The sequence below is a fragment of the Hylobates moloch genome, unplaced genomic scaffold, assembly GCF_009828535.3.
Source record: "Hylobates moloch isolate HMO894 unplaced genomic scaffold, HMol_V3 SCAFFOLD_13, whole genome shotgun sequence".
NCBI lineage: Eukaryota > Metazoa > Chordata > Mammalia > Primates > Hylobatidae > Hylobates > Hylobates moloch.
This window is the reverse complement of record NW_026652288.1, coordinates 53,776,566-53,804,202: the sequence shown is the minus strand read 5'-3', so window position 1 is coordinate 53,804,202 and position 27,637 is coordinate 53,776,566. Positions and strand designations below refer to the sequence as shown.

The window sequence follows — 27,637 nt, the reverse complement described above, 5'->3', positions numbered from 1 at the left end:
TTCCTTCCTTCCTTCCTTCCTTCCTTCCTTCCTTCCTTCCTTCCTTCTTTCTTTCTTCTTTCTTCTTTCTTTTCTTTTTTATAAAAGATGGAATCTCAGCATGTTGCCCAAGCTAGCTTCAAACTTCTGGGCTCAAGCGGTCCCCTCCTCTCCAGCCTCCTGAGTAGCTGGGACTACAGGCTGGAGCCACCACACTCAGTTTCCTTTCAGTTTTAAAAATGAAACTGAAGTGTTAATTAAACCTTTTTTATTATAAGAATTTATAAAAGTCATTCGATTGACCAACAAAGATGATACTTTATAAACTTTGTATTATCATTTATTACATATTTAACAACCAAAATCTACTGAAAACTCCTGCTGTATCCAAGAAAGAGACTGGGTCAATGGCTTGTTTGTGAAAGGCTGGAGAATTGTAGGGACCTATATTCTAGGTCAATATTGACTTCAGGAATGGGAGTGAAAGGATTGATGACACAGTGGTAGTGCTTTAAAGAAGCGTTGTTAGGCTGGGGGCGGTGGCTCACGCCTGTAATCCGAGTATTTTGGGAGGCCGAGGCGGGCAGATTGCCTGAGCACAGGAGTTCGAGACCAGCCTGGGCAACACGGTGAAACCCTGTCTCTACTAAAATACGAAAAAATTAGCCGGGCATGGCGGCGTGCTCCTGTAATCCCAGCTACTCAGGAGGCTGAGGCAGGAGAATTGCCTGAACCCAGGAGGCAGAGGTTGCAGTGAGTGGAGATAGCGCCACTGCACTCCAGCCTGGGCAACAGAAGGAGACTCCGTCTCTTAAAAAAAAAAAAAAGTGTTGTTACCATTTCCTGAGACTAACCCTGATTAGATCAGGATCTCGATAGGAAACAGATGATATATCGAAACAACATAATTTAGGAGAGTTTGGGGGAGAAGAGGCAGCCTCAAGGGAGGCGACAGGAGATGAGGCAGTGCTCTGGTGTTAGTAACAGAAGGTGGACTACTATACCACTGGCTATGGTGTAAGAAGTGGCTGCCTAATAGGAACTGCGGCCTTTGGGAGAGAGACAGAGCCCACCAATGGGACCTGGCAGGGAAGGAATCAGGACAGTAAACATTCTGACCTCATTCCTCTCCTCCCCTTAATGTCCTACTGATACCTCCCATTGCTGAGCTTTATTGGAAGCCTGAGGGAAAGGGAGCCCATTTTTGACACCCGTGAACATCAGTCTCCCAGGGTACAAGGTAAGTTGAAGATGGGTGAAGGAAGAAACTAAGAAATATTTGGCAGAGATCTCTAGTATGCCTTTTGTGAGCCTTTTGGTAGCATCTTTCATCACGCGGAGACCAGAGTGAGTGTTCATTTTAGAGGATAATGTGTTAGCTGGTATGCCTAATTAGGTGGTGTCATAACATTCACAAAACTTCCCTAAATTCTAACAGGGTTTTTCTTTTTTTGAGACAGAGTCCTGCTTTTTTGCTCAGGCTGGAGTGCAGTGGCACGATCTCGGCTCACTGCAACCTCTGCCTCCTAGGTTCAAGCAATTCTCAAGCGATTGTCCCGAGTAGCTGGGACTACAGGTGCCCACCACTATGCCCGGGTAATTTTTGTATTTTTAGTAGAGATGGGGTTTCACCATATTGGCCAGGCTGGTCTCGAACTCCTGGCCTTGTGATCCGCCTGCCTCAGCCTCCCAAAGTGCTGGGATTACAGGCATGAGTCACCACACCCGGCCAATTCTAACAACTTTAATGCTAGTGCCCCTAAGGACTGTGTCATAACTAGGGAACAAATGCACCTCAAGAAGTTTTGACTTGTTTTCGCCGAACTGACTTTTTCTCCCTTCTAGGTCTCGAAAATTTTAATCACCCTCCAAAAACCCAGGTCAAATATAGTTTCCTGTATGCAGTTTTTCCTGTTCCTTCCCCATTACCCTCTGGCTAATCTTTATTCCATTTATCCTTTGTGTACAATATTTCATTGACCGTATGTTTAATTTACTTATCGTTCCCCTACCTCTGACCATGGTTACACTCCTCAAGTTTTTGTTTTTATTTAAAACATTTTTTGCCTTACACACTGTTTGACATTTAGTAGGTGCTCCACAGGACACTGTTGATGAAATGAAATTTTCTGTGGGCCTTGGGTTATCAATAGGCCACCACATACAGCCACCAGCATCAACAGAAATTTTATGAGCACTTTGGAAAATAGGCAGATGGTTCCTGTTGTCATTGAAAGTACTCCCTTCCCTCACTCCCTCAGTTTTGTGGGAGTAGAGGCTTTCTATTTCCAGGAGAAAGGCTAAAAAAGCTCCGGAGTTTCCAGAAGAATTAATTACAGTGATGCATAGGATTGGACTTTTATAAAAATCCAGAATTTGACTATTTTTTTCTTTATTTTGTCAGCCCATGTGCATTATTTCAATGTAGTTCTTTGAACATCTGCTATTCAACTGATAGAGTGGCACAATGTTACCCCCCTGTGAATGATACTGGTTTCCTCAATTGAGAGAACTTTTATCAGTGTTCTGTGTCCTTAGATGAACCGTGGGATAAAAGGTAGGAGACGCTAGAGTGGAAGTCAGAGGAAGATGGCACAATAGCTTATCATCCTATTTTTCCTGCTCTCTTTTTCTGGTTAGCCACTACAGAACTGGACTTGAGGGAAATAAATTTTTATTTTTCCAAGGGGTGTTGTAACCCAGAGACTGAGTAGTATAGTCTAGAATTGCAGCCAGAAGCATTAGCTATGTATGCTGTATATTAGGGATTTTAATTGAAAATATATATGTTTATGAATATCTGTTTATTAAGAATAAACTTCATAAAGTTTGAGTCCAGTGGACCACACAGAGATGAGACGGTAGAATACAGAGCTAATTATATAGATTAGGATAAAATTTCTGGATTGCTTTTAACAGCTGTTTATCATTAATGGATTAAAAACAGGTTCTTTTCTTCATCTTTGTCATTCATAAAAGTGTGTACTCGCTAGTCCCTGGAACACATTACTGTGCTTTATTGTCTTTAGGCTTTTCACTCAATTAATAATCTCTTTAATGGAGTTACTGAGGTGTGTTTCTTTCTTGAATGTCTTGAAGAAATACCTTTCTTCTCATCACCCATCATTGTAATTAAAGATCCATTTGAGGGAGAGGAATTTCTTTTTATGGACTTGAGTTACTCATTATTTATGCAGTGCCCGATCTCTTAGGAAACAATTCAGTAAGCCCACAAATGGCCTAACAAGTTCTGATGGTGTGTCAGAAACTCTTTTCTAGAACAGAAGGTGGAGAGTTAAAGTAGGGCAGATGCTTCCTTAATGTGGTATCTACTAACTGGAATGAACTAGAGGAGGATTTAAAAAGGGACCAGAAACCCCAGTGGCTCAGTTGTGATGACAAAATGATAGCTGTCCTAGTTTTGGAGAAATGGAAGGAAGGAATTTAGTAAGAAATAATTAACATCAAGAAATGAAACTGAACACCAGTAAGTAGCATCCAACATCATGATCATCCAAAACACCAACAAATGAGATAAAGAAAGGCAGAAGACCTGTACAGAGGATAGATTTATTGGTGTTCTCTAGGAAGAACAAAGGTGTTACCAAGGTGCCGAGTGGGCTAGTTACAGATAGGTGTAAGTAAAAGAACTACACAAAGTGGGAATCAGGTCAGATTATTGAATAAATTGGAGAACTGCCACAATCTTGTGGGGATGAGATCAGAATAACTCAAGCAAAAGAGGAGAGACAGTTTACAAAGACATTTAGGTAATGGAAAAATTTATCACATGTATGAAACCATTGATTAAGGACAATAGTACTTTCTAACAGGACAACAAATCAGCAATGGCTAGTGGCAAAAAGGAAGACATGTTGTATGTTATTCCTCTTCTATTTGTAGGGAGAAATAACTTGACCAATAAATGAGCAAAAGAAAGGCTTATCCCTTGCGATGTTTTTAATAAAATGGGGAACAGAGGAATAGAAGGGGTGGTAGTGTAAGAGAGAGTCTGAAAAGTACCACAAAAACCACATGCATTTAAAAATTTAAGTTTGGGGAGGCTGAGGCAGGAGAATGGCGTGAACCCCAGGGGGTGGAGCCTGCAGTGAGCCGAGATCGCGCCACTGCACTCCAACCTGGCCAACAGCAAGACTCTGTCTCAAAAAAAAAAAAAAAAAAAAATTAAGTTTGATCGTTTGCATCATTGGATTGAGTGTTGTTGGTGCTAGTCTTATAATTTTGAAAAAAAAGTATGGGTTCCTGCACACATAAGTTATAGGAAGTTGTAAACTATAATAGCATAGACTTATTTTTCTTAGGTCAGCATTCCTTAGTAGCTCATTTGTCAACATTCTAGTCACTAGCATTTAATTCAGTTTAATTCAGTATAAGGACAAATTGTACCATAACAATTTAATTCCCAGCTTTAAACAGACTTGTTACTTAGGACCTTAGTTCTATTCCTTTCTCAATGAAATTTCCTTACTGGTTACATGTCTATAAAAAATGATAATAATATTAAATTATAAGAATTCTTATTTTGGCTCCTATTGTACCCTATACAGATAAAAGTAGAAGGATGATTGGGACTTGATTATTTATTACTATGAAAAGGCTAATTTTGGGATTATGACTTTTATGAATGGAGGTGTAAAGATATCCAGCTTTATTATCTTTGCATAACAATGGATGTATGTATATCTGTAAGTATATGCATACATGTATGCGGGAATGTTAATTGTTGTATTACACTTCTGTTGATGATGTAGGGGTTTTATATTTAATTTTCTTTGGGACTCAAGGTATCCAAAGGGTAATTTTAAAAATACAGCAACAGTTTGGGGAGCCAAAGAGTAAATCATGCATTCTTTAACACATTGGAAGGCCCAAGCTGAGATGTTAGGGTGCCTCATGAGGGAAATGACTTAGAGAATTTTCAGGTGGTGTTGTAACAACACTTTATAGCTATGTAGGCTCTGACTGTCACATATTATCTCATTTGTGCGAGATGCTATCATGTGGATATGGCAATAATATTATAATATTTAACAGATATTTTATAGATAAGGAAATCAAGGCTGAGAGAGTGACTTGCCAAAGGTCACAGCTAGTATGTATTATTAAGGCCTATGAAGGGACTGAGTTTTCACTCTATTTACAGGCTAACAAGCTAACCCATTACTGTATCATAAATAGTGACAGAAGACACAAAACTCCCGATTGGAGACTAAGGACTTTTATTACTTATGGTACAATAAGTAATGTGAGCTTCATGTTGATTTGACCTGGTGCTCTGTTCCCTCTCAGTCCATTGGGGGTAGTGCTGATGCACCTATTATATGGGTGCTGTGCAAGCAGGTGGGCATTGAGAAACGCTGAGCTTATGGATTAACCACTTTTATAGTAAGCAGAAGCAAGCCAGGTCTGTCATGAAGACATTACCTTATCGATAAAGTTTGGTTGTTCCCAACACAACCTTGAGAAATGATCCATGAAAAGAGCAGTCTGGATCTTGCATTCTTGGCATACCCAGCAAGACTGTGCAGGAACTCTAAGGTTGTGGTGAATTGCCTCTTAATAGCAGTATGTGACAGAACTAATGTATAAACTCAGTTTTGCTAAGTTTCATGACTAAAACTCTAGTTGAAAAGGTAGCAAGTATAAGCCTTTCCCCCAAAATACTTTATTTTAAAATTTTTGTTTTATTTAGGACATCTCAAAACATGTCCTCTTGGCTTATTTAAATATATTCAATTGCTAAAACCAGTTTCGGTTATTACAAAGGCAAAGAACAGAAGGCAGGGCCCACTTTTAAGACATTGCCTGAATTTAGTCTCAGAATCTCCCCTAATCTTCACTAGTTTCTTCCACAGCAATGAGCCCATGATAATGTTTTCATAAATGAAGTAGTCCCTTGCCCTATGTCCACAGCAGCATTTGTTATACAATAGGAATCATGAAGAAATAAGGAACAAACAATAAGAAGTACTGGTGGATAGTGTATGGCAGGGGAAAAAAAGTAGTTTATTTCAACCTTTTAAAAGCCAGCATAGGGAAACTTTGGTTTGTTTTTCTTGAAGGATTAATTAAAATAGAATTTAAACTTGGAATTAGTAAAGCCAGGCTCCTTATAGATTAGAAAACAGAGATGTAGCATGGTTAAATGCTTGTTCAAGAACGAGTTTCCAGTGACAGAGTAAAGTGATGTTATATTGTTGTAATTATCATATATCCTGCATTAAAATACTCTTTTTTTTACCTAGTGTAGTTTATAGGGGTAAGTCAGTAAACATTTGTGGATTACTTTGCTTTAGGAATGAATAAGATATATTCTCTGTCTTCAAAGAATCATTTGCTAATGGAGAAATAATAATTCAATTTTTGTCCATAATTGTTTGTCTTTAAGAAGCAGTTTTAAATACATCTAGTTGTAGAATAATACATTTTTAAAAATCTACTTGGCTTTGTTATTTCTTAGTGTTAGTCAGTTTGATTAACATTAGTTAATCCAAACATTAATACTGATGATTTCTTAGTGTTGGGATTAGGTGCATGTGTTTAATGATCTTATTTTTTACATAAAAATACTGAGAAAGAAGATATTTCACAATATCCAAAGTTGTAAATGTTATATTTCTAATTTTCTCTTTTACAGAAGGATAGGTATATTTTATCTATATAGAACCTCAAGTAATAGTTTTGAAATTGAGGTTTGTAGCTAGGCTTCAAACTCATCAATTATAAAGCAGGTGAATTGGCTTGGGTTGGGTGTTCCTATGAGAATTATTGACTTGAGTATTAATTTAGGGATTTGGAGATTTTAAAATACTAATTTTTCAAGAGGAATTAAAAAGGTGAACCTATCTCTAGTCTTTGAAGTATAGTCAGCTTCCAATTAATTTGCATGTGTGGGACACCATCCCCTCCTAGGTGTGACTTTCTCAGACCTGCTGGAAAATTGCCATTGCTTGGATCCAGTGGAAAAGTTTTCACCCATCTTGTTGGCTTTTAAAACCACTCTCTCTCCTCCACCCATGCAAATGGATGAAATTGGGCATCATCCATGCTTCAAACAGAATCCTCCTTGCCATTAGCAAGAATAATAACCAGATGAGTAGAGGTTAAGAGAATAAGTTAAAGACATTCTGAGTGACATTAGCATTCTAAAATTGGCTATCATATCTGCAGTTCAAATGGCACCTAGTTTTTCTTTGTTATGTTGAAATGAAATTTAAAGTATCTTAATAGCCAAATAAGTTAGCCTATGGTTATAATCATTTACCTAAAATTAATAGCACACTGATATTAAGTAGTAGCCCAGTACTCGTTTTCATTAGAGTGTTGCGTTTATTATTTTTATCTTTTTTATTACGTGGGATTTGTTAAGTTTCAAGAGTAGTATAGCAGCCGTAAAGCTGGTAGAAAAAGCAGAGACTTGGAGTTAATGAGGTAGCTTTCAGGTGAGAGAACAGCCTGAGCGCAGACAGGACTTCATGTTGAAATGCGGAGTTTGTGTGAGCTCCCAAAACAAGTGATATTGAAAGAAAAATGTTCAGGCAGGTAAAGGAGTTGGAAATTGAAAGGGTGGAGAGGAGTGTCTAGGAAAAGGGAATAATGTAAATTGGAGGCATAGAAACAAGAGAGAGCATAGCTGGTAGTGAAACTGCTTAAAATAAACCATCACCACGGCTACTAGTGAAAATCCTTTAATGCAAAGATGTAGCATGGCAAAGCAGAGGGATTTAGAGGTGCACTGAAGGGTTTTATGCAGGGCAGTGAGCTCACCAACTTCCTGTTTTACAAATTACTCATATTACAGTGTGTGGAACAGGTTGGTGAGGGCAAGAGTTGACACAGGAAGACTGGTTAGAAGACTTTTGCAATATTCTAAGTAAGAGGTAATGATGGCCTTCATTTGGGTGGTGTTGATGGGGGAGGAAATAACTTGGCGGGCTGAAGTATTTCAGAGAGAATATCTCTTAGATTAGATAGGTGGAATAGGGAAGAGGGAGGAATTGACATGGAATTGAGGTTGTTTCTGACTCTTCTATTTCTGGAGTGGCAACAATCAAGATGGTGATTTTTCCTAAAGAGGATTGGGGCTTTTGCTGTGGTAAAATGTAATGTGGTAGGAGAAGAGGAGTTTGGAAACAAAAAATTATTAATTTAGAGAAACACCACTCATCTAGGTTATGTGGAACCAGAAAGCCAAAGCTGCTACTACCACGGCTGTTTTTATAGTCTATGTGCATAGCTACAAGAAATTACAAGAAATTCTTTGTTTGTTATAATATCATTTAATACGTATTACAGTACACAATGTGATTTCCATCTTTCCCTTTTCTATAATACAGTATCTACAGTTAAGTAGTATTAGATCTAAAAGGAATCTTGGAAATTATAGTTTTCCTCCACAGTTGAGGAAGCTGGTGCTCTGAGAGAAGACCCCATGATACCTATGGAGTGACAAGTAGTAAAACTCAGGTCTGCTACTGGCCATTCCATTGCTCTTGCCTCATTACCTGGACAGCTCCACATTGACTAGTACATTCCATTACAGCAAACAAAGCTGAAGACTTTATTAAAGAAAAATACCATTACCATAGAGGAGACAAAATAGTTGCATATTCTTTACTTGACATATTATTTACATGAGATATTTTTGAGGCATACAAAATTCTATTTTAGAAAACCAGGTTTGCAGAAATTCAGTCCTTTCTGTCTATTGTCATTCCTGTTCTTCCTGTTGACCTTTTATTTTAATGAACTGGAAAGAGTTAGACTTAGGGGATCTGGACTTGGGCTTGGCTTTATCTCTAATAAATAGATGAACTTGTTTTACCTCTATTTTACCTCTATTGACCTGAGGTTTTTTTTTTTTTTAATTTCAGAAAATAAGGCTATGAGACCAGATTCCTTTAAAATCTGTTCCTTGACCTGTCTTGATCATTTTATATTTTTCTCTCTTTTTTTTTTTTTTTTTGAGACGGATTCTCACTCACTCTGTCGCCCAGGCTGGAGTGCAGTGGTGCTGTCTTGGCTCACTGCAACCTTCACCTCCTGGGTTCAAGCGATTCTCCTGCCTCTGCCTCTCGAGTAGCTGGGATTACAGGCTGCACCACCATGTTGGGCTAACTTTTGTATTTTTAGCAGAGACTGGGTTTCACCATGTTGGCCAGGCTGGTCTGAAACTCCTGACCTCAAGCTATCGGCCTCCCAAAGTCCTGGGATTACAGGCGTGTCACTGTACCTGGCCTCATTTTATATTTTTCATCTGTGGTTGTCTTGCCTTTCTTCCTTAAACTGCTTCTCTTTCTACATGGCAAGTAGGGAATCTCTTTAAAAACTTTGGTACAGTAAGTGAGTGGTGTATATTCCAGAATAGTCTGTCCTGTTTATAGAGCCTATAGAATAGGACTAGATTTTGGTTTGTTCTGTTATGAACATATCTTCATATTTACTTTTCTTCTTTGGAAATAGGTTTTGAAATTTGAGAGAGAAGACAGGTAGGATGGTGTTGGATTCAAGTGGATGTGTGAGGATGTGGGGTGTGTGTAGTGCAGTGGTCTTCCAAGTGGAGGAAAGGCAACTCATAATAATTCACTAAATTTTGGAGAGAAGATATTAGAACTTTCACTTATATTTATTTTTAATTTATTTCTTTTTAAAATTCTGCTTTTGTATACACAGTCGACTCTCCATATTCAGGGGTTCCACAACCATAGATTCAACTGACTGTGGATTGAAAATATTCAGAAAAAATAATGGATTGTTACATCTGTACTAGATATGTACAGACTTTCTTTTCTTATTATTCTCTAAATAATGCAGTATAACAACTATTTACATATTATTAACATTGTATTAGGTATTATAAGTGATCTGGAGATGATTTAAAGTATACAGGAGAATAAGTGTGTAAGTTATATGCAAATACTACGTAATTTTATGTCAAGGACTTGAACATCTGTGGATTTTGGTATCCATGGGGAGTTGTGAAACCAATCTTTCATGGATACTGAGAGATGACAGTATTTCAATATATGACAAATCTATATAGTAGAACATATTATTTATAAATGAATATATATACATATGTATTGTGGGAATAGGCTTAATATGTTACGCTGATAGAACATAATGGTCAAATAGGTTCAGAAACCACTGGTGAAGAGTTAGCAAAAAAGACGAGTCAAGGGCATCAAGACATTAAGATAAATAAATGTCCTTGCTTTTTTATTTTTCCCTACTATCATCACTGGAAATACAGAGAAAAAAATCTAAAACAATAATAATAGCAAATAGCATTTTGGCAGCAGAATTTATTGGACTGAGTTTCTACCTGTTACAGAGTAGAGGAAAAGTATCCACTTGGATAAGTATCTAATTTTAAGATGGATTTTACTTTGTTCATGATTTTGGGGGATTGTTAAGTAACTCATTGGGATTAAGAAAGTCATCTCATATACTGAAATTGATTCGTTATAATTCAATTTATTTAAACTTTTCAACTGAATAAGCATTAGGTAATTACATGAGAGTTTTAAAAAAGATTTGGCCAAGAGTTTTTAAGTCCTATTTTTTGAGTTTTTTTTTACCATTTATTATATTTTTTTCTTTTCTGATTATTTCTCACAGAATAAGACCACAGCTTGCCAAAGAGAAGATTGAAGGATGCCATATTTGTACATCTGTCACACCAGGAGAGCCTCAGGTCTTCCTAGGGAAAGATAAGGCTTTTACTTTTGACTATGTATTTGACATTGACTCCCAGCAAGAGCAGATCTACATTCAATGTATAGAAAAACTAATTGAAGGTTGCTTTGAAGGATACAATGCTACAGTTTTTGCTTATGGACAAGTAAGTGCCGTATTATTTTCATAGGAGTTGAAACTTTTCAGAAATGTTAATTCAGTTGCGCTTTCATTTTTGTTTCTTAAGGTTATATTAAGGTTGAACACTAATCTTTCTCTGTTCTTTTGTTTAGACTGGAGCTGGTAAAACATACACAATGGGAACAGGATTTGATGTTAACATTGTTGAGGAAGAACAGGGTATTATTTCTCGAGCTGTTAAACACCTTTTTAAGAGTATTGAAGAAAAAAAACACATAGCAATTAAAAATGGGCTTCCTCCTCCAGATTTTAAAGTGAATGCCCAATTCTTAGAGGTAATAACCCAATTTTGGCATTAATTTATTTTAAATTTTGTTCTTATAGATCGTGTTTATGATTTTATACTGTTGGCTTCAAGTACAGTGCTTTGAAGATAGTACTCAATAAATGTTGTTTGAGTGAATTAACATTAGATAGTTTTCCTTACTTGTAGTAAGTGATGTTTGAGTTTAAGATTATAAACACTTGACCAATGTCCATAGGATAAAAGAACAATTAATATTGTTTATTTAAGAACCCCCCCTTTTTTTTGGATATAGAGTCTCATTCTGTCACCCAGGTTGGAGTGTAATGGCACCATTTTGGCTCATTGCAGCCCCTGCCTCCTGGGTTCAAGTGATTCTTGTGCCCCAGCCTCCTGAGTACCTGGGACTACAGGCATACACCACCACACCTGGCTAATTTTTTGTAATTTTAGTAGAGATGGGGTTTCAACATGTTGCCCAGGCTGGTCTTGAACTCCTGGCCTCAAGCTATTGACTCGCCTCTGCCTCCCAAAGTGCTGGGGTTACAGGTATGAGCCCAGCCAGGAACTTATTTTTATCAATAGATAAAGGTTAATTACTGTTGTAATTTAGACAGGCTTACAAAGTGGTGGGAACTTAATGACTAAGGCCAAAAGTAGGGGAAGTATGTGAGAAATAATAGGTCTGAGGTTGTAGCACTTATCTGGCTGAAGAAATTGTTATCTTTGCATAGGTAGACAGATGTTTTGGTATAATGTCCAAAGGTTGTGGTGGATTTGGATTAATTTAGGCCGTCTAGCATAGTAGAAGGAAAGTAACACTAAGAGGTCATCTAGGATTTGAGCAATATTGAACTTTGGTGGACAGTGGCATAATTCTAGGTTCTTGGTGCAAAGAGAATTTAGTCTAAATTACCTGATCCATGAGCTAATTGTTTTCATCATTGATGAAACATTTTCCTCAGCATTATGTAGCACAACATAGAAAAATTAATATCAGTTTCTTTTTTTTTACTGCTGGTCTTAATGGATATTCTTATTTAGTAAAAACCAAAGAGAATATAACTATGTATTCCTAAGGAAAGTAAATGATGGTAGAAAAAGAAAAGAAACAGTGTTATTCCATCTTCCCTTTCACCCTCCAAAATGTTGTTAGGCATTGTAACTTTAAAACTTATTGATAGAAAAATAGGTGTGTGTATTCTCTTCTAAGGAAGTATCTGGGTTTTTTCAGACACTATTGATACAGGAACACTAATATTGTTGCTGACCTTGCAAACATGCTAAGTGTTAATTTTTCAACATGTTAAGAAAGGTTTCAGGGCAATAGGAAATACGTTTTTAGCTCAAGTAGTAAAAATTCTTTAAATATTCTGAAGCTTAAGATTTGTCTACATTTGGCACGTTTCTAGGGTTTGCTTGTATTTGTAAATATTTGATTATCTCTTGCAAAGTAGATCATTTTAGCTAGTCCTCAACCCATTAGTCATGATTAAGTCACTTACTGTTTTTACTTTTGTAAATAAATCTGGCATTTACTTATAATTGTTATAATAATAGCCTCATTCATTTTTATGTGTTATTTTGAAAAAATATATCATTTTGAAATACTTTAAAAATCTGTATGAAGGAATCATTATGTAATGTGTTGTTATGACAACTACCCAGAAAATTTCTGCTAAAATTAGATTTCTAATTTTTTTGATAGCTCTATAATGAAGAGGTCCTTGACTTATTTGATACCACTCGTGATATTGATGCAAAAAGTAAAAAATCAAATATAAGAATTCATGAAGATTCAACTGGAGGAATTTATACTGTGGGCGTTACAACACGTACTGTGAATACAGAATCAGAGGTAATATTTATATTGTAGTTAAAACAGAGCATGGTTGGCTTTGTTTAAATAGTGAGCTTTGCTGATAGTCTGCTTAAGATCAAGATATGAAATTTATATTCTGAAGCATGACATGGAATTAAAATCTGGTCTTCTTTCCTCACATTTTAAAAATCAGAATATTAGTATAAAAATATCAGGATTATTATAAAGTCAGCATATTTGTCATAGCATCAAAAGAATCTAAGGCAATTTATGAATAGTTTTCATTCACAGCTAGAGAAAGAGGGTTAGACAATTGATGGTGAAGAATGAGACCACAATCCTTTTCTACTTTTTGCTTTAGCCTATATAGAACTGTATCATGGCTCCTAGAGGGAGATTGTTGAGAAAAATTACAAAAAATAATTTTAACGGAATATAGAGAAGAGCCTGAATAATTCAAGTTATTTCCCAGTTTGTACCAAAGTATTCTACTATAACAGTTTTGGAATGGAAGCTGCAAATGTCAGCTAATGGCAAACAATGGAATCTCAGTGTTTTCTTCTATTTAAAAAAATACACTATTATACTGAGAAGTCCATCTCAAAAAGTGCCTGTAACTAAACTAATAATGTGAAATTCCACATCTTTTATATCCCTTAACATGGTGGGTTTTAGCCATTACCTCAGACTTTGGATTATATAGTATCTTGTTTATTGTTCAAGTAAAGTCCTTTGTTTCTTCCCCTTTTTCAGATGATGCAGTGTTTGAAGTTGGGTGCTTTATCCCGGACAACTGCCAGTACCCAGATGAATGTTCAGAGCTCTCGTTCACATGCCATTTTTACCATTCATGTGTGTCAAACCAGAGTGTATCCCCAAATAGATGCTGTGAGTTATTAATTCTAATTTCTTAAACTTTCAATTTCTATCTCCCTAAAACCACGTGAATTCTGTGAGAATATATTTGAGCCAAATTCAGTTCATTTAGTCATTCCTTTTTCTAATTTCCTCTTCTGATCCTAGTTAAGTTGAAGCTGGTCAGCCATGTAAGATTTTGAAATAAAAAATTGTATATATGTCTGAAAAACCAAAAAGCATGCTGTGGCCATATGTTGTTGCTGTCATCACCTGAGACCCTTTGCTTTTGAGGATTATATGCTGTAGGTTTCCCTTCATTAGCATAAGCAAAGCCTCAGTTGATAATAGTTGAGTTCTGACCATCCAGGCTTTTTCTGACTTTAAATTTCTAATTGCCAGCAGACATTTTTGAATTTATTTGGCTTTATGCCTGTTTCTTTGGTTGTGCCTATATGTGTACATGGGATAAGTGCAAGGTAGGTTAGGAGGATATTTAATGTTACATTAATAAAATATTTTCAATTATTTTTCTTAATTTCAGGACAATGCAACTGATAATAAAATTATTTCTGAATCAGCACAGATGAATGAATTTGAAACCCTGACTGCAAAGTTCCATTTTGTTGATCTCGCAGGATCAGAAAGACTGAAGCGTACTGGAGCTACAGGCGAGAGGGCAAAAGAAGGCATTTCTATCAACTGTGGACTTGTAAGATTAAGGCTTTGTGCTGAGAATATATCAGAGCTTTTCCATTGTCCTTTTGTCTTTTGTAATTTATAATATCCATATGAAATCCTTCAGACACTGAACTCAGAAATGAAAATTATAGAACAGTTATTAGTAATGCACTGAATCTCCAATCTCCTCATGTTGTAGGCTTTTTTCTTTTTTTATATATTACAGATTTTCATTTGTATAAATTTAGTTGTACTAAAATTTATATGCGCAGAAAATTAGATATACAAATTATTTGAAAAATTCTTTCCACATTTAACAATATACTGTCAAAATCAATTTATTTATTTATTTTTATCTTTTATTTTTTTAAAACAGGGTCTCACTCTGTCACCCACTGTGGAGTACAGTGGTGCAATCATGGCTCACTGCAGCCTTGACCTCACGGGCTCAATTGATCTTCCCACTTCATAGAAGCTGGGACCACAGGCGAGCGCCACCACATCTGGATAATTTTTGTATTTTTTGTAGAGATGGGGTTTTGCCACATTGCCCAGGCTAGTCTCAAACTTCTGGGCTCATGCGATTCACTCACCTCAGCCTCCCAAAGTGCTGGGATTACAGGCGCAAGCCACTGCACTTGGCCCAAAATTTAATATTAAGTTATTTCATGGGTGAAGACCTTCAAAGTAGCCTTTTGATAACATTTTGTGACAGTATTTTATTGACTTTGGAAATCGTAATTGTTTTTAGTAATGATTGTTTCAAAATGATAATTTTTCTTGATTATATTAAGAACTAACTTTAATACCATGCCACCTAGTGGCATTTTGATTGGAAAACTGCTTGTGATTTAGTTAGCATAAAGCTTCATTACATGGAAGGAAATATTTTAGAGCAAAGTTTTGTGTATTAAATTTGTTCTTATTATTTTCATTACAAAACTGGATATTTGTACCTGCACAAATGTAATGACATCCCTAAATTTCTGCGACACCAATAGCATCAGAGTTGTAACCACCCAAGGGGTTCTTTGTGCCCGCTGCCCAGATAGAGCTGATTTATCAAGACAGGAGAATTGCAATAGAGAAAAAGTTTAATGCACACAGAGCCAGCTAAATAGAAGACTGGAGTTTTATTACTCAAATTAGTCTCTCCAAAAATTCAGAGACTGCGGTTTTTAAAGTGTAATTTGGTGAATGAGGGGGCTAAGGGAGTGGGGAGTGGAGGTGAAATCATATGGGGTCTAAGTGGGTTCTTGCTGTCTTCTGTTCCTGGGTGGGATTACAGAACTGCTTGAGCCAGATTACCAGTCTGCATGGTGCCAGCTGGTGCATCAGAATGCAGGGTCTGAAAAAATATCCAAACACCAATCTTAGGTTTTACAATAGTGATCTTATCCATAGGAGCAATTGGGGAGGTTAGGAATCTCGTGGCCTCTGGCTTCGTGACTCTTAAATCATAATTTCTAATAATCTTGTGGCTAATTTGTTAGTTTTACAAAGGCATGCTGGCCCCCAGGGAAGAAGAAGGTTTCTTTCAGGAAAAGGTTGTTATCATCTTTTCAAAATTCTTTAAACTATAAATTCCTCCTTTAGTTAGCTCAGCATAGGAATGAACAAGGACAGTTTAGAGATTAAAGGCAAGTTGGAGTGGATTAGGTCAGATCTCCCTCACTGTCATAGTTTTCTCACTGATATGAATTTTGCAAAGGCAGTTTCAGAGTGTATGGTGTCTGCTTTCCTCCCATTAATCACCCCCCAGTATTTGCTCCTATATGATTATGACCCTTCTATGGGAAAATTATCAACCAAGGCTGATTAGAGAGAGCTAGACCTTCCAACTCCAATACTCATCTTGACGGTCCAACATGTGGGTGAATGTTGTGTAAAACGGCATGCCTGGATTCTGAACTTTTTGTATTGTTTTGAGTTTCTTAGGAGATGTAATCATGGTGGTATTTACATTTATGTTGTCAGGAAAAGACAAAAGCCATTGCCTTGTTTTCCTCTTTAGGCTCTTGAAGCATGTTGAGACATATCTAGTAGAGTTTCAGTATTACCATTGCTTATGACAGTAGCTGCTCTGGAAAGGGGGAATGATGAAAAAGCGTGATCCTGTTGCCACTCCCTGCATGATCTATTTTTCCTAACAAAGTCATGGTTATAGATGTTTGCATTACTGATGGCTAGTGTGAACAACATTTTGGATAATGTTTATCTTGCAGGTGATAATTCAGTGACAGTAGGAAAAACAGCAGGGTGGCAGGAGGAGTGACTACAGAGTTCTGTAATTTGACTAGTTTTTAAATAATTGGATGCTAACACATATATTATTGTATTTATTTATTTATTTATTTATTTATTTTGAGGCGGGGTCTCACTCTATTGCCCAGGCTGGAATGCAATGGTGCAATCCCAGCTCACTGCAACCTCCACCTCCCAGGTTCAAGCTATTCTCCTACCTCAACCTCCCAAGTAGCTGGGACTACAGGCACACACCACCACGCTTAGCTGATTTTTGTATTTTCAGTAGAGATGGGGTTTCCCCATGTTGGTCAGGTTGGTCTCAAACTCCTGACCTCAGGTGATTCCCCCGCCTTGGCCTCCCAAAGTGCTGGGATTATAGGAGTAAGCCACCGCATCCAGCCCATCTTACTGTATTTCTAAGGATAGATATACTTGCATAGGAATACCTTGTTCAGAGAAATAATACCGATTTTTTTTGTTGTGATTAAAGAAGGTTTTCTTTCCCCGTGGGAACTGTATTGCAAAACGAAAATTTGCATCAAACTGTTAAACTAACTAAACATTTTATTTTTTCATTGAGTTGAGGAGAAGAATGTGTAATATGAATGGACAATTTTCTGGGGACATAACCTGATGCTCTGATAATTCTAGGGATAACTAAAGTTGTCAATCTTATTTCTATTTCAAAGAATTAGTACTATTAGTACTACAGTACTAATATATACATATGGTATTATATGTAGTACTAATATATATGTACTAAATTTTCAGTGGCGTTGGTTACAAATGTAAAACAAAACTAAACACAAATATTCTTAATTATATTATGTCTCTATATTATTCTCTGTAAGCTTTCTTTATTTAAAATTGTTATAATTAGTAAATTTGTATCATTTTGCTGTCTTTCTTTTTCTTTTAGTTGGCACTTGGCAATGTAATAAGTGCTTTGGGAGACAAGAGCAAGAGGGCCACACATGTCCCCTATAGAGATTCCAAGCTAACAAGACTACTACAGGATTCCCTCGGGGGTAATAGGTATGCATAGATGATTATCCTCTACTCAGACTTTTGATTATTCATTATTAAGTAAGCTTGCAAGATGATTTATAAGAACTACTTTTATTATAAAGCAAACTAATAGGATGAGGAACTAATCCTTATACTGTTAAGGATCTCAAATGTGTGAATAATTTTGTATGTTATTTCACATAATCCTTCTAGCATCCCTTGAGGTGTAGGTATTATTATTCTATTTTCTAGATAAGGGAAATGAAATCTAGAGAGGTTAAATAATTCAATCAAGGTCACTTAGCTTGTATATGAAGTCAATAGTATGTGTACTTTCTCTCTTATCATAGCTTCTGTTTTAAGTACTTAGCACAGAGTAGATACCTAATAAAATTTTGTTGAAAAAGTAAATACTGTTTCCTAAGTAATTACAAAATAATTTAAATATTATTGGTACTTTTTTTTTTACAAAGTCTTCTAAAAATTCAAATTTTTTTTATATGTGGAAAAATCTTCTTGATGTCCACTGAATGAAATACAGAGTGTTGGCTGGTTATTAACTTTGCCAATATCACTGACATTCTTGCTTTCTCATACCTTGCATCATTCTGATATGTTTTTTCAGCTTTTTTTTTTTTATGGTAGTGTATTCCCCTCTGTAAACATGTTGACTTCACAAATGGAAACATTTTTGGCATTTAAATTCAATCATAGCACAATTCAACAAGTTACTAACAACCACAGTGAATTTATTTTACAGTGTTTGCAATAATGTAACATCATATTTACTGAAAAGATTATTAGATGCTATACAACAAATCTAGTAAACTACCAAGGTTTCTTTTTGAACAACTGTGTTAGTTCGTTCTTGCACTGCCATAAATACCTGAGACTGGGTAATTTATACAGAAAAGAGGTTTAATTGTCTCACAGTTCTGTAGGCTCTACAGGAAGCATGATTCTGGCAGCTGCTTGGCTTCTAGGGAGGCCACAGGAAACTTACAGTCATGAGGGAAGGCAAAGGGGGAGTGAGCACTTTACAGGGCTGGAGCAGGAGGAAGGAGAGGGAGGTGCCACACACTTTTAAACAACCAGATCCCCCGAGAACTCTATCATAAGAACAGTTCCAAGAGGGAAATTTGCCCCCAACATCTAATCACCTCCCACCAAGGCCCCACCTCCAACATTGGGGATTACAATTTGACATGAGATTTGTGCGAGGGCACAGATCCAAACCGTATCAACAACTATTATCCAAATAATTTTGGATAATATTAAATCCTTTTAAGTTTATAATCCATTTGGTTTAGAAATAAAGTTCTGTTTTGGCCAGGCGTGGTGGCTCATGCCTGTAATCCCAGCACCTTGGGAGGCCAAGGAGGGCAGATCATGAGGTCAGGAGATCAAGACCGTCCTGGCTAACACGGTGAAACCCTGTCTCCACTAAAAATACAGAAAAATTAGACAGGCGTGGTGGTGGGCACCTGTACTTCCAGCTACTCGGGAGGCTGAGGCAGGAGAATGGCGTGAACCCGGGAGGCGGAGCTTGCAGTGAGCGGAGATCGTGCCACTGCATTCCAGCCCGAGACTCCGTCTCAAAAAAAAAAAAAAAGAAAATAAAAAAGAGAAAGTTCTGTTTTGTACAATACAACATTGTCATTTTTATGTTTCTTCCTTTTATGTACTATTAGCATTTGTCTTAACTCATGTCTCTTCCAGCACGTCCTATGTATGGATGCAGTTTTCCTTCCACTATCATGTATTTCTTGTGTTCCGTATTTTCAGTTTGATCTTCAGTATCAAGAGGGGTCTTATTATAACAGAATAAAAATTTTCATTTTTTCAGCCAAGTGTAAATTTTTTCAGGTTTTCTAAATTGTAGCTTTCTCCTGTATTTATTTCTTAACTATAAAACAAAGCAGAGATGATATATGTCTTCCCCTTACAAGTTTAACTCTTGAAAACTTCAATACTTTTGAAAGTTTGCTTACCTTGTAAGTGGTGTAAGATATTTTCACTGTGGGTCTTGAATTTCTGTTGAGTTTTAGGCTACAGCTAAATAGTCTCATGTTCCTCACCCATTTCCTTAATGGGTGGCAACCCCTCAAAGGAGATGACCCCTTCTAATTCCTTTCTTCATGTGCCTCAATTTTTGCTTAAAATTTTAGGATTGCATTCCTAGCGCAAAAGTACTGTACTTTGTGTAAGCCTTGAAGAGCAAAATATCTTCATTTTTTGAAGTTTATACAAATTAAACTTAAAAGAAAAATTAGACCAAGGATATTTTTGAAAATAAGCTCCATATGTTTATGTGCATAATTTAGTGTCTTCTAAGAAAATCGAGCTGGCTTTTTTACATTTACAGTGTTTAATAAATATCGTAACCAGTTTATGGCAAAAATTCTGGAAAATACAGGAAAGTATAAAGCATGAATAAAAATCAGTTATATTTATAGCTGGGCACAGTGGCTCAAACCTGTAATCTCAGTACTTTGAGGCCTAGGTGGGCGGATCACCTGAGGTCACAAGTTCAAGACCAGCCTGGCCAACATGGCAAAACCCTGTTTCTACTAACAAAAACACAAAAATTAGCTGGGCATGGTGGCGGGCACCTGTAGTCCCAGCTACTTGGGAGGCTGAGGCAGAAGAATCGCTTGAACCCAGGAGGTGGAGGTTGCAGTGAGCTGAGATTGTGCCACTGCACTCCAGTCTGGGTGACAGAGTGAGACTCCATCTCAAAAAAAAAAAAAAAAAAAACATATTTCTAATACCTAGAAGTAACTACTGCTAACATTGTGATACATTTTCTTCAAGATGTATAGTATAACTTAATTTGTAAGAAATATATACAATATAATAAAATATTTAAATGATATAGTTCTCTTTAAAACAGAATTGTTTTGTGTGAACTTTTAAAATAAATAGCTTTAATATTTTCTTTGAGTTTTTCATAAATAGAATCATTCTTGAAATTTACATATTTTGGGTTTTGTTTAATATATGACGTTTTCCCTATACAGTTGATCCTTGCCAGTTCCTCTAATTCCTGACTTTCACTATTCTTCTTAAGCCCTTGATCCCAGCACTTCTCAAAATATTTGTTAAAGGCGAGTCCTTCCCTTCTTTCGAATTTGTGGTGGGTTAATATTGTGCATGACCATACAGAGCTTGCCCCATTTGCGACTCCATGGGAGTTTGAAAACACTTGAACTGATCTATATTCAATGAGAGGAGGTCATTGATTACAGGAAGTTCAAGTGGTTGTGGAAGTTTCTAAAGTGCTTACTTGCAATTTCTGCATTACTTTAAACATTTTTTGTAAATAAGTAAGAAATGGATGTATGTACCTGTGCTTACTCAAGATGTTATGGGTCAAAGAAGGCTAATATAAATTTATTTTCCCCAATTTTACGTAAGTAAAAATAATCTGCAGACTGGCGCTAGACTGGGGACCACACTTCAAGTTGCCCTATTCTCTAATCAGCATCCATCTAATCAGTAATCCTCACGCTTACTGAATTACTTTATTTTCTTTATCAAAAGAGAAAACTAAAGTGGCACGAATTATTTTAACTTTCTGACCCCCAGTAAATATTATATACACATGACACACATCACAATTGTGAATGACCTAATATTGGTTCAAATGTTGTGTTGTATGTTTAGAAGTGCGCTGATAAATACAACTTGATAATCCCTGTCCTTTAGGAATCTAAAGTCTCAAGAGTTTTGGGGTCTATAAAATTTCAATATAATAATAATATAATGAATGCAAAAGAGATATCTAAAAGGTGTGAGGAGGCAGAAAGGGTACAGACAAACTGAGGATTTGGTTCTTGGATTAGGTGATACCTTAGTTGATTGTTGAATAATAGTAACAGTAAGGGTAAGCAAGAGTTGTAGGAAAAAGGTGTGGAATGGGACAAGGGGTACCTACGAGTACTGTGTTGAAATTATTGTAGAAAGAAAAGATTGGAAGCAGGAGACTAGGAGGCTAAGATTATGATTGATAGGCATTGATTTTTCTACCAGGATAAGTAGACTGCTCCTTAATTGCAGTTCCTGCACATTTTTTAGTTTGTGAGTGTCTATTAGAATCTCCATGTCTGCTTTATTTACAAACATAATAATTGGGGCATACTTAGCATTTCACTATCCTAATCTTTGGTGGCTAAATCAATTTATCATGACCATAAAGTAATGTTTCCCACTTTTCCTATGTAATCTGGCCAGAAACTGTAATTCTGATCATTCAATCACAAATGACAGTTTATATAATGAAACACAAGAATATACTAAGTACTCTTCTTGTTTCAATGTGATTGGATTTTGTGTACAATTCTTTGCTGACATCAAAAGTCAGGATACAGGTGATTAAGAATAAATTTTTAAAATACTGAAAGAATAAATAAATAATGAAATAAGTGGTTTTTGATTTTCAATGTAATATATTGTAGTCAGTTTAATTTTAGAATTACTGTGTGCACTGCTTCAAATCTTTTTAGCAGAAAGGTAAGAAATAAATGTATGTGCTTATACTTTCTCAAGGTCAAAGGTGAATAATATCAATTTATTTCCCCAAAGTAAACAAAATCTTTTTCTTTAAGGTAGTCTTAAAGTACAGGGGCTTTTAAATTTGCTCAATATTTTGGTATCTTGAAGAGAAGATACTATTCAAATGTCAGGAGTTTAAAATTGATTATTTTAGCATTTTAGATGCCTCCATCTGTAAGCCTAACTATTATTTGTAACTTTCAGCCAAACAATCATGATAGCATGTGTCAGCCCTTCAGACAGAGACTTTATGGAAACGTTAAACACCCTGAAATACGCTAATCGAGCTAGAAATATCAAGAATAAGGTGATGGTCAATCAGGACAGAGCTAGTCAGCAAATCAATGCACTTCGTAGTGAAATCACACGACTTCAGATGGAGCTCATGGAGTACAAAACAGTAAGCTAATAAGTTTGACTTTGCATTTTGTGATACATCTAAGGCTGTCACTTTCTGAACACAATAATGCCTTACACATACGTGTTTCTGGAATCTCTTGGTTGTCATAATAGTGTCCTCCTTCCTTTCGGAGGTAGGAGTCTCTAGTTTTCCTTGTGGACAATCTTTAACTATGTTCAGTCTAACCTAACAACTGTTTGTTCAAAAGCTATCCTACCCAATTTTTCTTTTTTTTTTTTTTTTTTTTTTTGAGATGGAGTCTCCCTCTATCACCCAGGCTGGAGTGCAGTGGCGTGATCTAGGCTCACTGCAACTTCTGCCTCCTGGGTTAAATGATTCTCCTGCCTCAGACTCTTGAGTAGCTGGGATTATAGGCACCCGCCACCACACCTGGCTAATTTTTGTATTTTTATTAGAGATGGGGTTTCACCATGTTGGCCAGGCTGATCTTGAACTCCTGACTTCAGGTGATCTGCCCACTTTGGCCTCCCAAAGTGCTGGGATTACAGTTATGAGCCACTGCACCTGGCTGATCAATTTCTTTAGTAACAAATGCATTGTGGAGTGTTCTACTAGAGGCGAAAGGATTTCTTTTGCCTTGTGGTTGGTAAGATCAAAATGCTCTTGGTTAGAAAATTGTATAGTTATAGAGTATCCTTAAGCAAAACTCTTGTGTTTTTAAGGCTCCTCAACCAACAAGGACATTATTTTCCTTTACTAGGGTAAAAGAATAATTGACGAAGAGGGTGTGGAAAGCATCAATGACATGTTTCATGAGAATGCTATGCTACAGACTGAAAATAATAACCTGCGTGTAAGAATTAAAGCCATGCAAGAGACGGTTGATGCATTGAGGTCCAGAATTACACAGCTTGTTAGTGATCAGGCCAACCATGTTCTTGCCAGAGCAGGTATGTGGGTAGGGTGGGATAAGTAAGGGATTAACTTCTGGAGGGCAGGGAACATTCTTTGTGTTCACTAATTACCTAGCATAGTTGAAATAGAAATGCCAGTCTCTTTGTATGCAGTCTGTGGTTTTAAGTTAAATACCTAATTTCAAAAAATAATAAATTCTTATATAAACAAAATATTCCCTTTGTAATCATATTATCTTATGGCCTGCTCATGTAATAAAGGGTAGAAAATTTGCTGTAAGAATTGTGTTTTAAAAAATTATTGTTTTGTTTCCCGACTTTTTTTTTCTCCTGTTTTGTTGAAGTCTTAATTTAAAGGAAATTTTTATTTCATATTTTGTCTTTCAGGGGAAGGAAATGAGGAGATTAGTAATATGATTCATAGTTATATAAAAGAAATCGAAGATCTCAGGTATAGTTCATGTTCTGTAACATATAATGCACATGTTTGTTTTGGATTTTGCAATGTTATAATATTTCTATTTGTTGGGCTTATTGTTCAGTAGTTGTCCATGGTGATATTTCAACCCTTTCGTTAGGTTAACTTTAGGAGGCTGTTTACCTACCTTTCCCTTGATGTCATATTCCAAGCTCTTTTCCTCCCTTCTTTTCCCATATTATTCTCCTACTCTTACTGCTATATCCCAATATTGGGTGCTTACATAACTTGACATATGAAACAGGCAAAATTTATGTTGCTGAAGTTATCTTTGATGCCTTTCCTTCATATGCCTCTTCCCTCATCACTTGGGAATAGATCAATATCTACACGTCATCTCCAATTTTTTGAATCTCCTGTTCTCTTTTATATCTTCAGCTATTCTTACATGTAAATCAGGGCATGCCTACGAATTTGCCTGCCTCTCTGTGGTACATCCATTCACATTTCATACAACATGCCACACATACTTGCATATGTCAATACCATGACTTGGGCTGGGGGCAAGCATGACATGAAGAGTTCACACTCTAGGTTGGGCAGCATACATAAATCATCACATATAGTAAACAGAATGACAAAATTTAGTTAAGTGATGCCTATGCCTGGTGTAGGAATGTGGAGGGGGTAGACTTGGGGAATAGGGTTGGGAAAGAAGGTTAAGTCAATAATATTTTCAGGTTCCATGGTTTCCCATGATGACTGAGCTATTTTTTTCTTGAAGGAAAACTCCAGTCAGCTCCATGGGGGAGCATCTAAGTAGTTCAAATCTCACTTCTTCTTACCATTTGCAGAACATAAGCAAATGGGAGGAGATCATCTTTCACAGTTACCCTGTCTTGTATTTGTGTTCTCTTTCTCTTCCTCTGGATATTCTAGAGGTTCTCAAACTGTGGCAAGTACTATCTCCACTATTTCTGGCTCCACAAGGCACACTGGATCTCTTAAATGTTTCAAAAAGCAAAAACAAATGAAAACACATCCCGATGTGGCAACATAGTTATTCAAGTATAATTTTATTCTGTGTATGTGTCTGTGTACATATATATTATATATGTTATGCATATTACATATATATTATATATGTTATGCATATAACATATATATAATTTTTCATGCTTCACATTTTTGGTAGAGACCTTTGAGGCACTGCATCCTGGTTCTGCTCAGCAACCAACCTGGACTTGCAGTTTCTACCCCGTGTTGACAGTACTGTTCCCTGCCTACTGCTAAAAATTTGTTCTTTGACCAGTCTTTCCTGATTTTGTTGACCCCATCTTTACCACTCCTTGAGACACAACTAATAGCCCTGTTTTTTAATTCTTGAAGTCTCTCTTTCTGCTCTTAGGCTGCTTCTCTTTTCTCTTTTATTTCTTTGGCACTTGCCAATTGTTAAGGCCAATTGCCTATACGAGTTCTTATGCTCTCTTTCCTTTCCTCCACTCTGTATTTTAAGTTTGTACCTCAGCTTTATGTCACTGTTAGGCAAATTGCTTGACTAGTGTCCTTATTTCCTAGAAAACTGCCAGAATCACTTCCACTCCTTCTGGTGGCTAAAAGCAACATCTAATATCTTCCTTCTTCAGTCTTGAGTTAAGACTATTCCTTCCTTAAGCCATTTAGAGAACAGAGATTACTTATTGGCCCTGAGTTCAGTCGCTGATCAAATCTTTCCTGGTGTAGGTTAATACCTTGTTCCAGATTCTCAAGTTGTCTCTGATGGCTCTTTAATTAGGTGTGTTCCACCCCTGGGGAGTAGCCTTCTAGAATGCCAGGATTATAATTTACATATGGGATAAGCATAAATGAACCTTGAATTTCAAATTGGATTACCTGGATTGAAATTTAAGCTTCTATTTATTAATAAGGTATATGACCTTGGGCAAGTTACCTAACATCTCTGAGTTTTAGTTTATTCATCTGTAAGAATGAGATAATACCTGCTAATTTCAGAGAGTTATTATGGGGCTCAAATAAAATAATAGTATATATACGTTCTTAAATATAAAGGTGTCATAAAGGTATAAAGTGTTACAAATATTTAGGTCCAAATTCTCATGTTCTGTTTTTACCTGCTAAACCCTACTTCAACCTATATTTCTATCAAAATTAGATCTTAGGAAGACATTTATTTACACCTCTTTAAACTTAATGCAAATTTATGTTTGTTTATTGCCATTTGGGAATATTTCTATTTCATCTTATCATTTTATTGTAAATGAATAGTAGTTACCTTTTAATAAATTTACATGTCACATTACTTGTGAGATAATAATAATCACTAATTAATTAATCCTTGTGTTTTTGGGGCATGAAAAATTTTGCAGAACATTTTGAAAATATAGGAAAATGTAAGAGAAAATTAAAATCATGTGTATTCCCATTATTCTAAGAACTGATGTTAACATTTTGATCTATCTCTTTAATATTTTTCCAATGGATACTAATACAAATGACATCAGAGTGTATATTTTGCTTTGCTATCTATTCTTTGAAAAGCAGTAATATATTATGAACATTTTTCAATGTTAAAAAGTTTCTACAATGATTTTTGCATGGCTTCATATAGTACTGTCTTGTTGTAATTCACTTATTTAACTCTGTGCTGTTAATGATTATATTATTTCCAACTTTATGATAAGAATACTTATTATTTTTTAAATACCATATTAGTCGGGGGACTTTTAAATTCATTTTATCATTGATTCTCAAAACAATCCTAGAGAAGTATATATTTTTATCTCAATTTTACAAAGGGAAGGGTAGGGGCTTTTATAGACTTGATGGTCCAAGATCCAATGAATGACAGCTGGCATGCAAGCCCCCAGTGTACTCCTTCCCAAAGAAGTTTGTACACTTCCCCTCATACCTCACTCTTTGGTCTCTTATTAAATGAAATGCAGGAAGTACCAAGTGGGTGGGTGAGTGAACGGGAAGAGAGAGAGAGAAAGAGATGGGGAAAGAGAGATGTTCTCCCTGTAGGCCATACAAAAAGTAGATTCTGTTAATGTGGAGTTTGTGGAGGTAATCCCTAAAAGGCCTTTATCAGCACTAGGATCAAAGAATCACTGGATATGCCCCTACCAAATGCAGACTTTTAACATTATGTAAAAAACATAAATTTTAAAATAATATGCCTACATTATTTATTACATAATAACAAAGGAGACAATTAAAATATAGATCATTACGGTTAGCTGATTTATTATATTTTCATTCATTCTTAGCATTCATTATTAGGTACCTAGGCTTTGTGCTAGAAATTAAAAATATAGAAAAGTATAATATATTGTTTGTACTTTTCTATTGTTTGATAATCATGAATTTTAACTTTGAGTTTTTATATGAATTTTCTCTAAAACAATTTTGAAGTCATTTAATTAACCTAGAAGTTTGTACACAGCTATTTAACCATCTAAAAACACTGTAATTGTTCTGCTCACATATGGTATCACATATATAATAAAACAGTTTCATTAAAGAATGTGTAGGACCAGGTGGGGTGGCTCATTCCTGTAATCCCAACACTTTGGGAGGCTGCGGTGGGAGGATCACTTGAGGCTGGGAGCTTGAGATGATCCTGGGCAACATAGTG

General features: G+C 36.2%; 1 protein-coding gene across 11 annotated transcripts in view; it reads left to right on the top strand.

Moving 5' to 3' along the window:
- KIF21A (kinesin family member 21A) overlaps positions 1-27,637 on the top strand; it is a 155,464-nt gene that overhangs the window by 67,889 nt on the left and 59,938 nt on the right. For all 11 annotated transcript variants that reach the window (XM_032173698.2, XM_032173697.2, XM_032173703.2 and 8 more), the window contains exons 2-10: positions 10,621-10,843; positions 10,971-11,153; positions 12,831-12,980; positions 13,698-13,832; positions 14,344-14,511; positions 17,647-17,762; positions 22,494-22,689; positions 23,411-23,600; positions 23,952-24,015. In XM_032173698.2, coding sequence (XP_032029589.1) covers positions 10,621-10,843; positions 10,971-11,153; positions 12,831-12,980; positions 13,698-13,832; positions 14,344-14,511; positions 17,647-17,762; positions 22,494-22,689; positions 23,411-23,600; positions 23,952-24,015 — 1,425 coding nt within the window. The remainder of the gene's footprint in view (positions 1-10,620; positions 10,844-10,970; positions 11,154-12,830; positions 12,981-13,697; positions 13,833-14,343; positions 14,512-17,646; positions 17,763-22,493; positions 22,690-23,410; positions 23,601-23,951; positions 24,016-27,637) is intronic.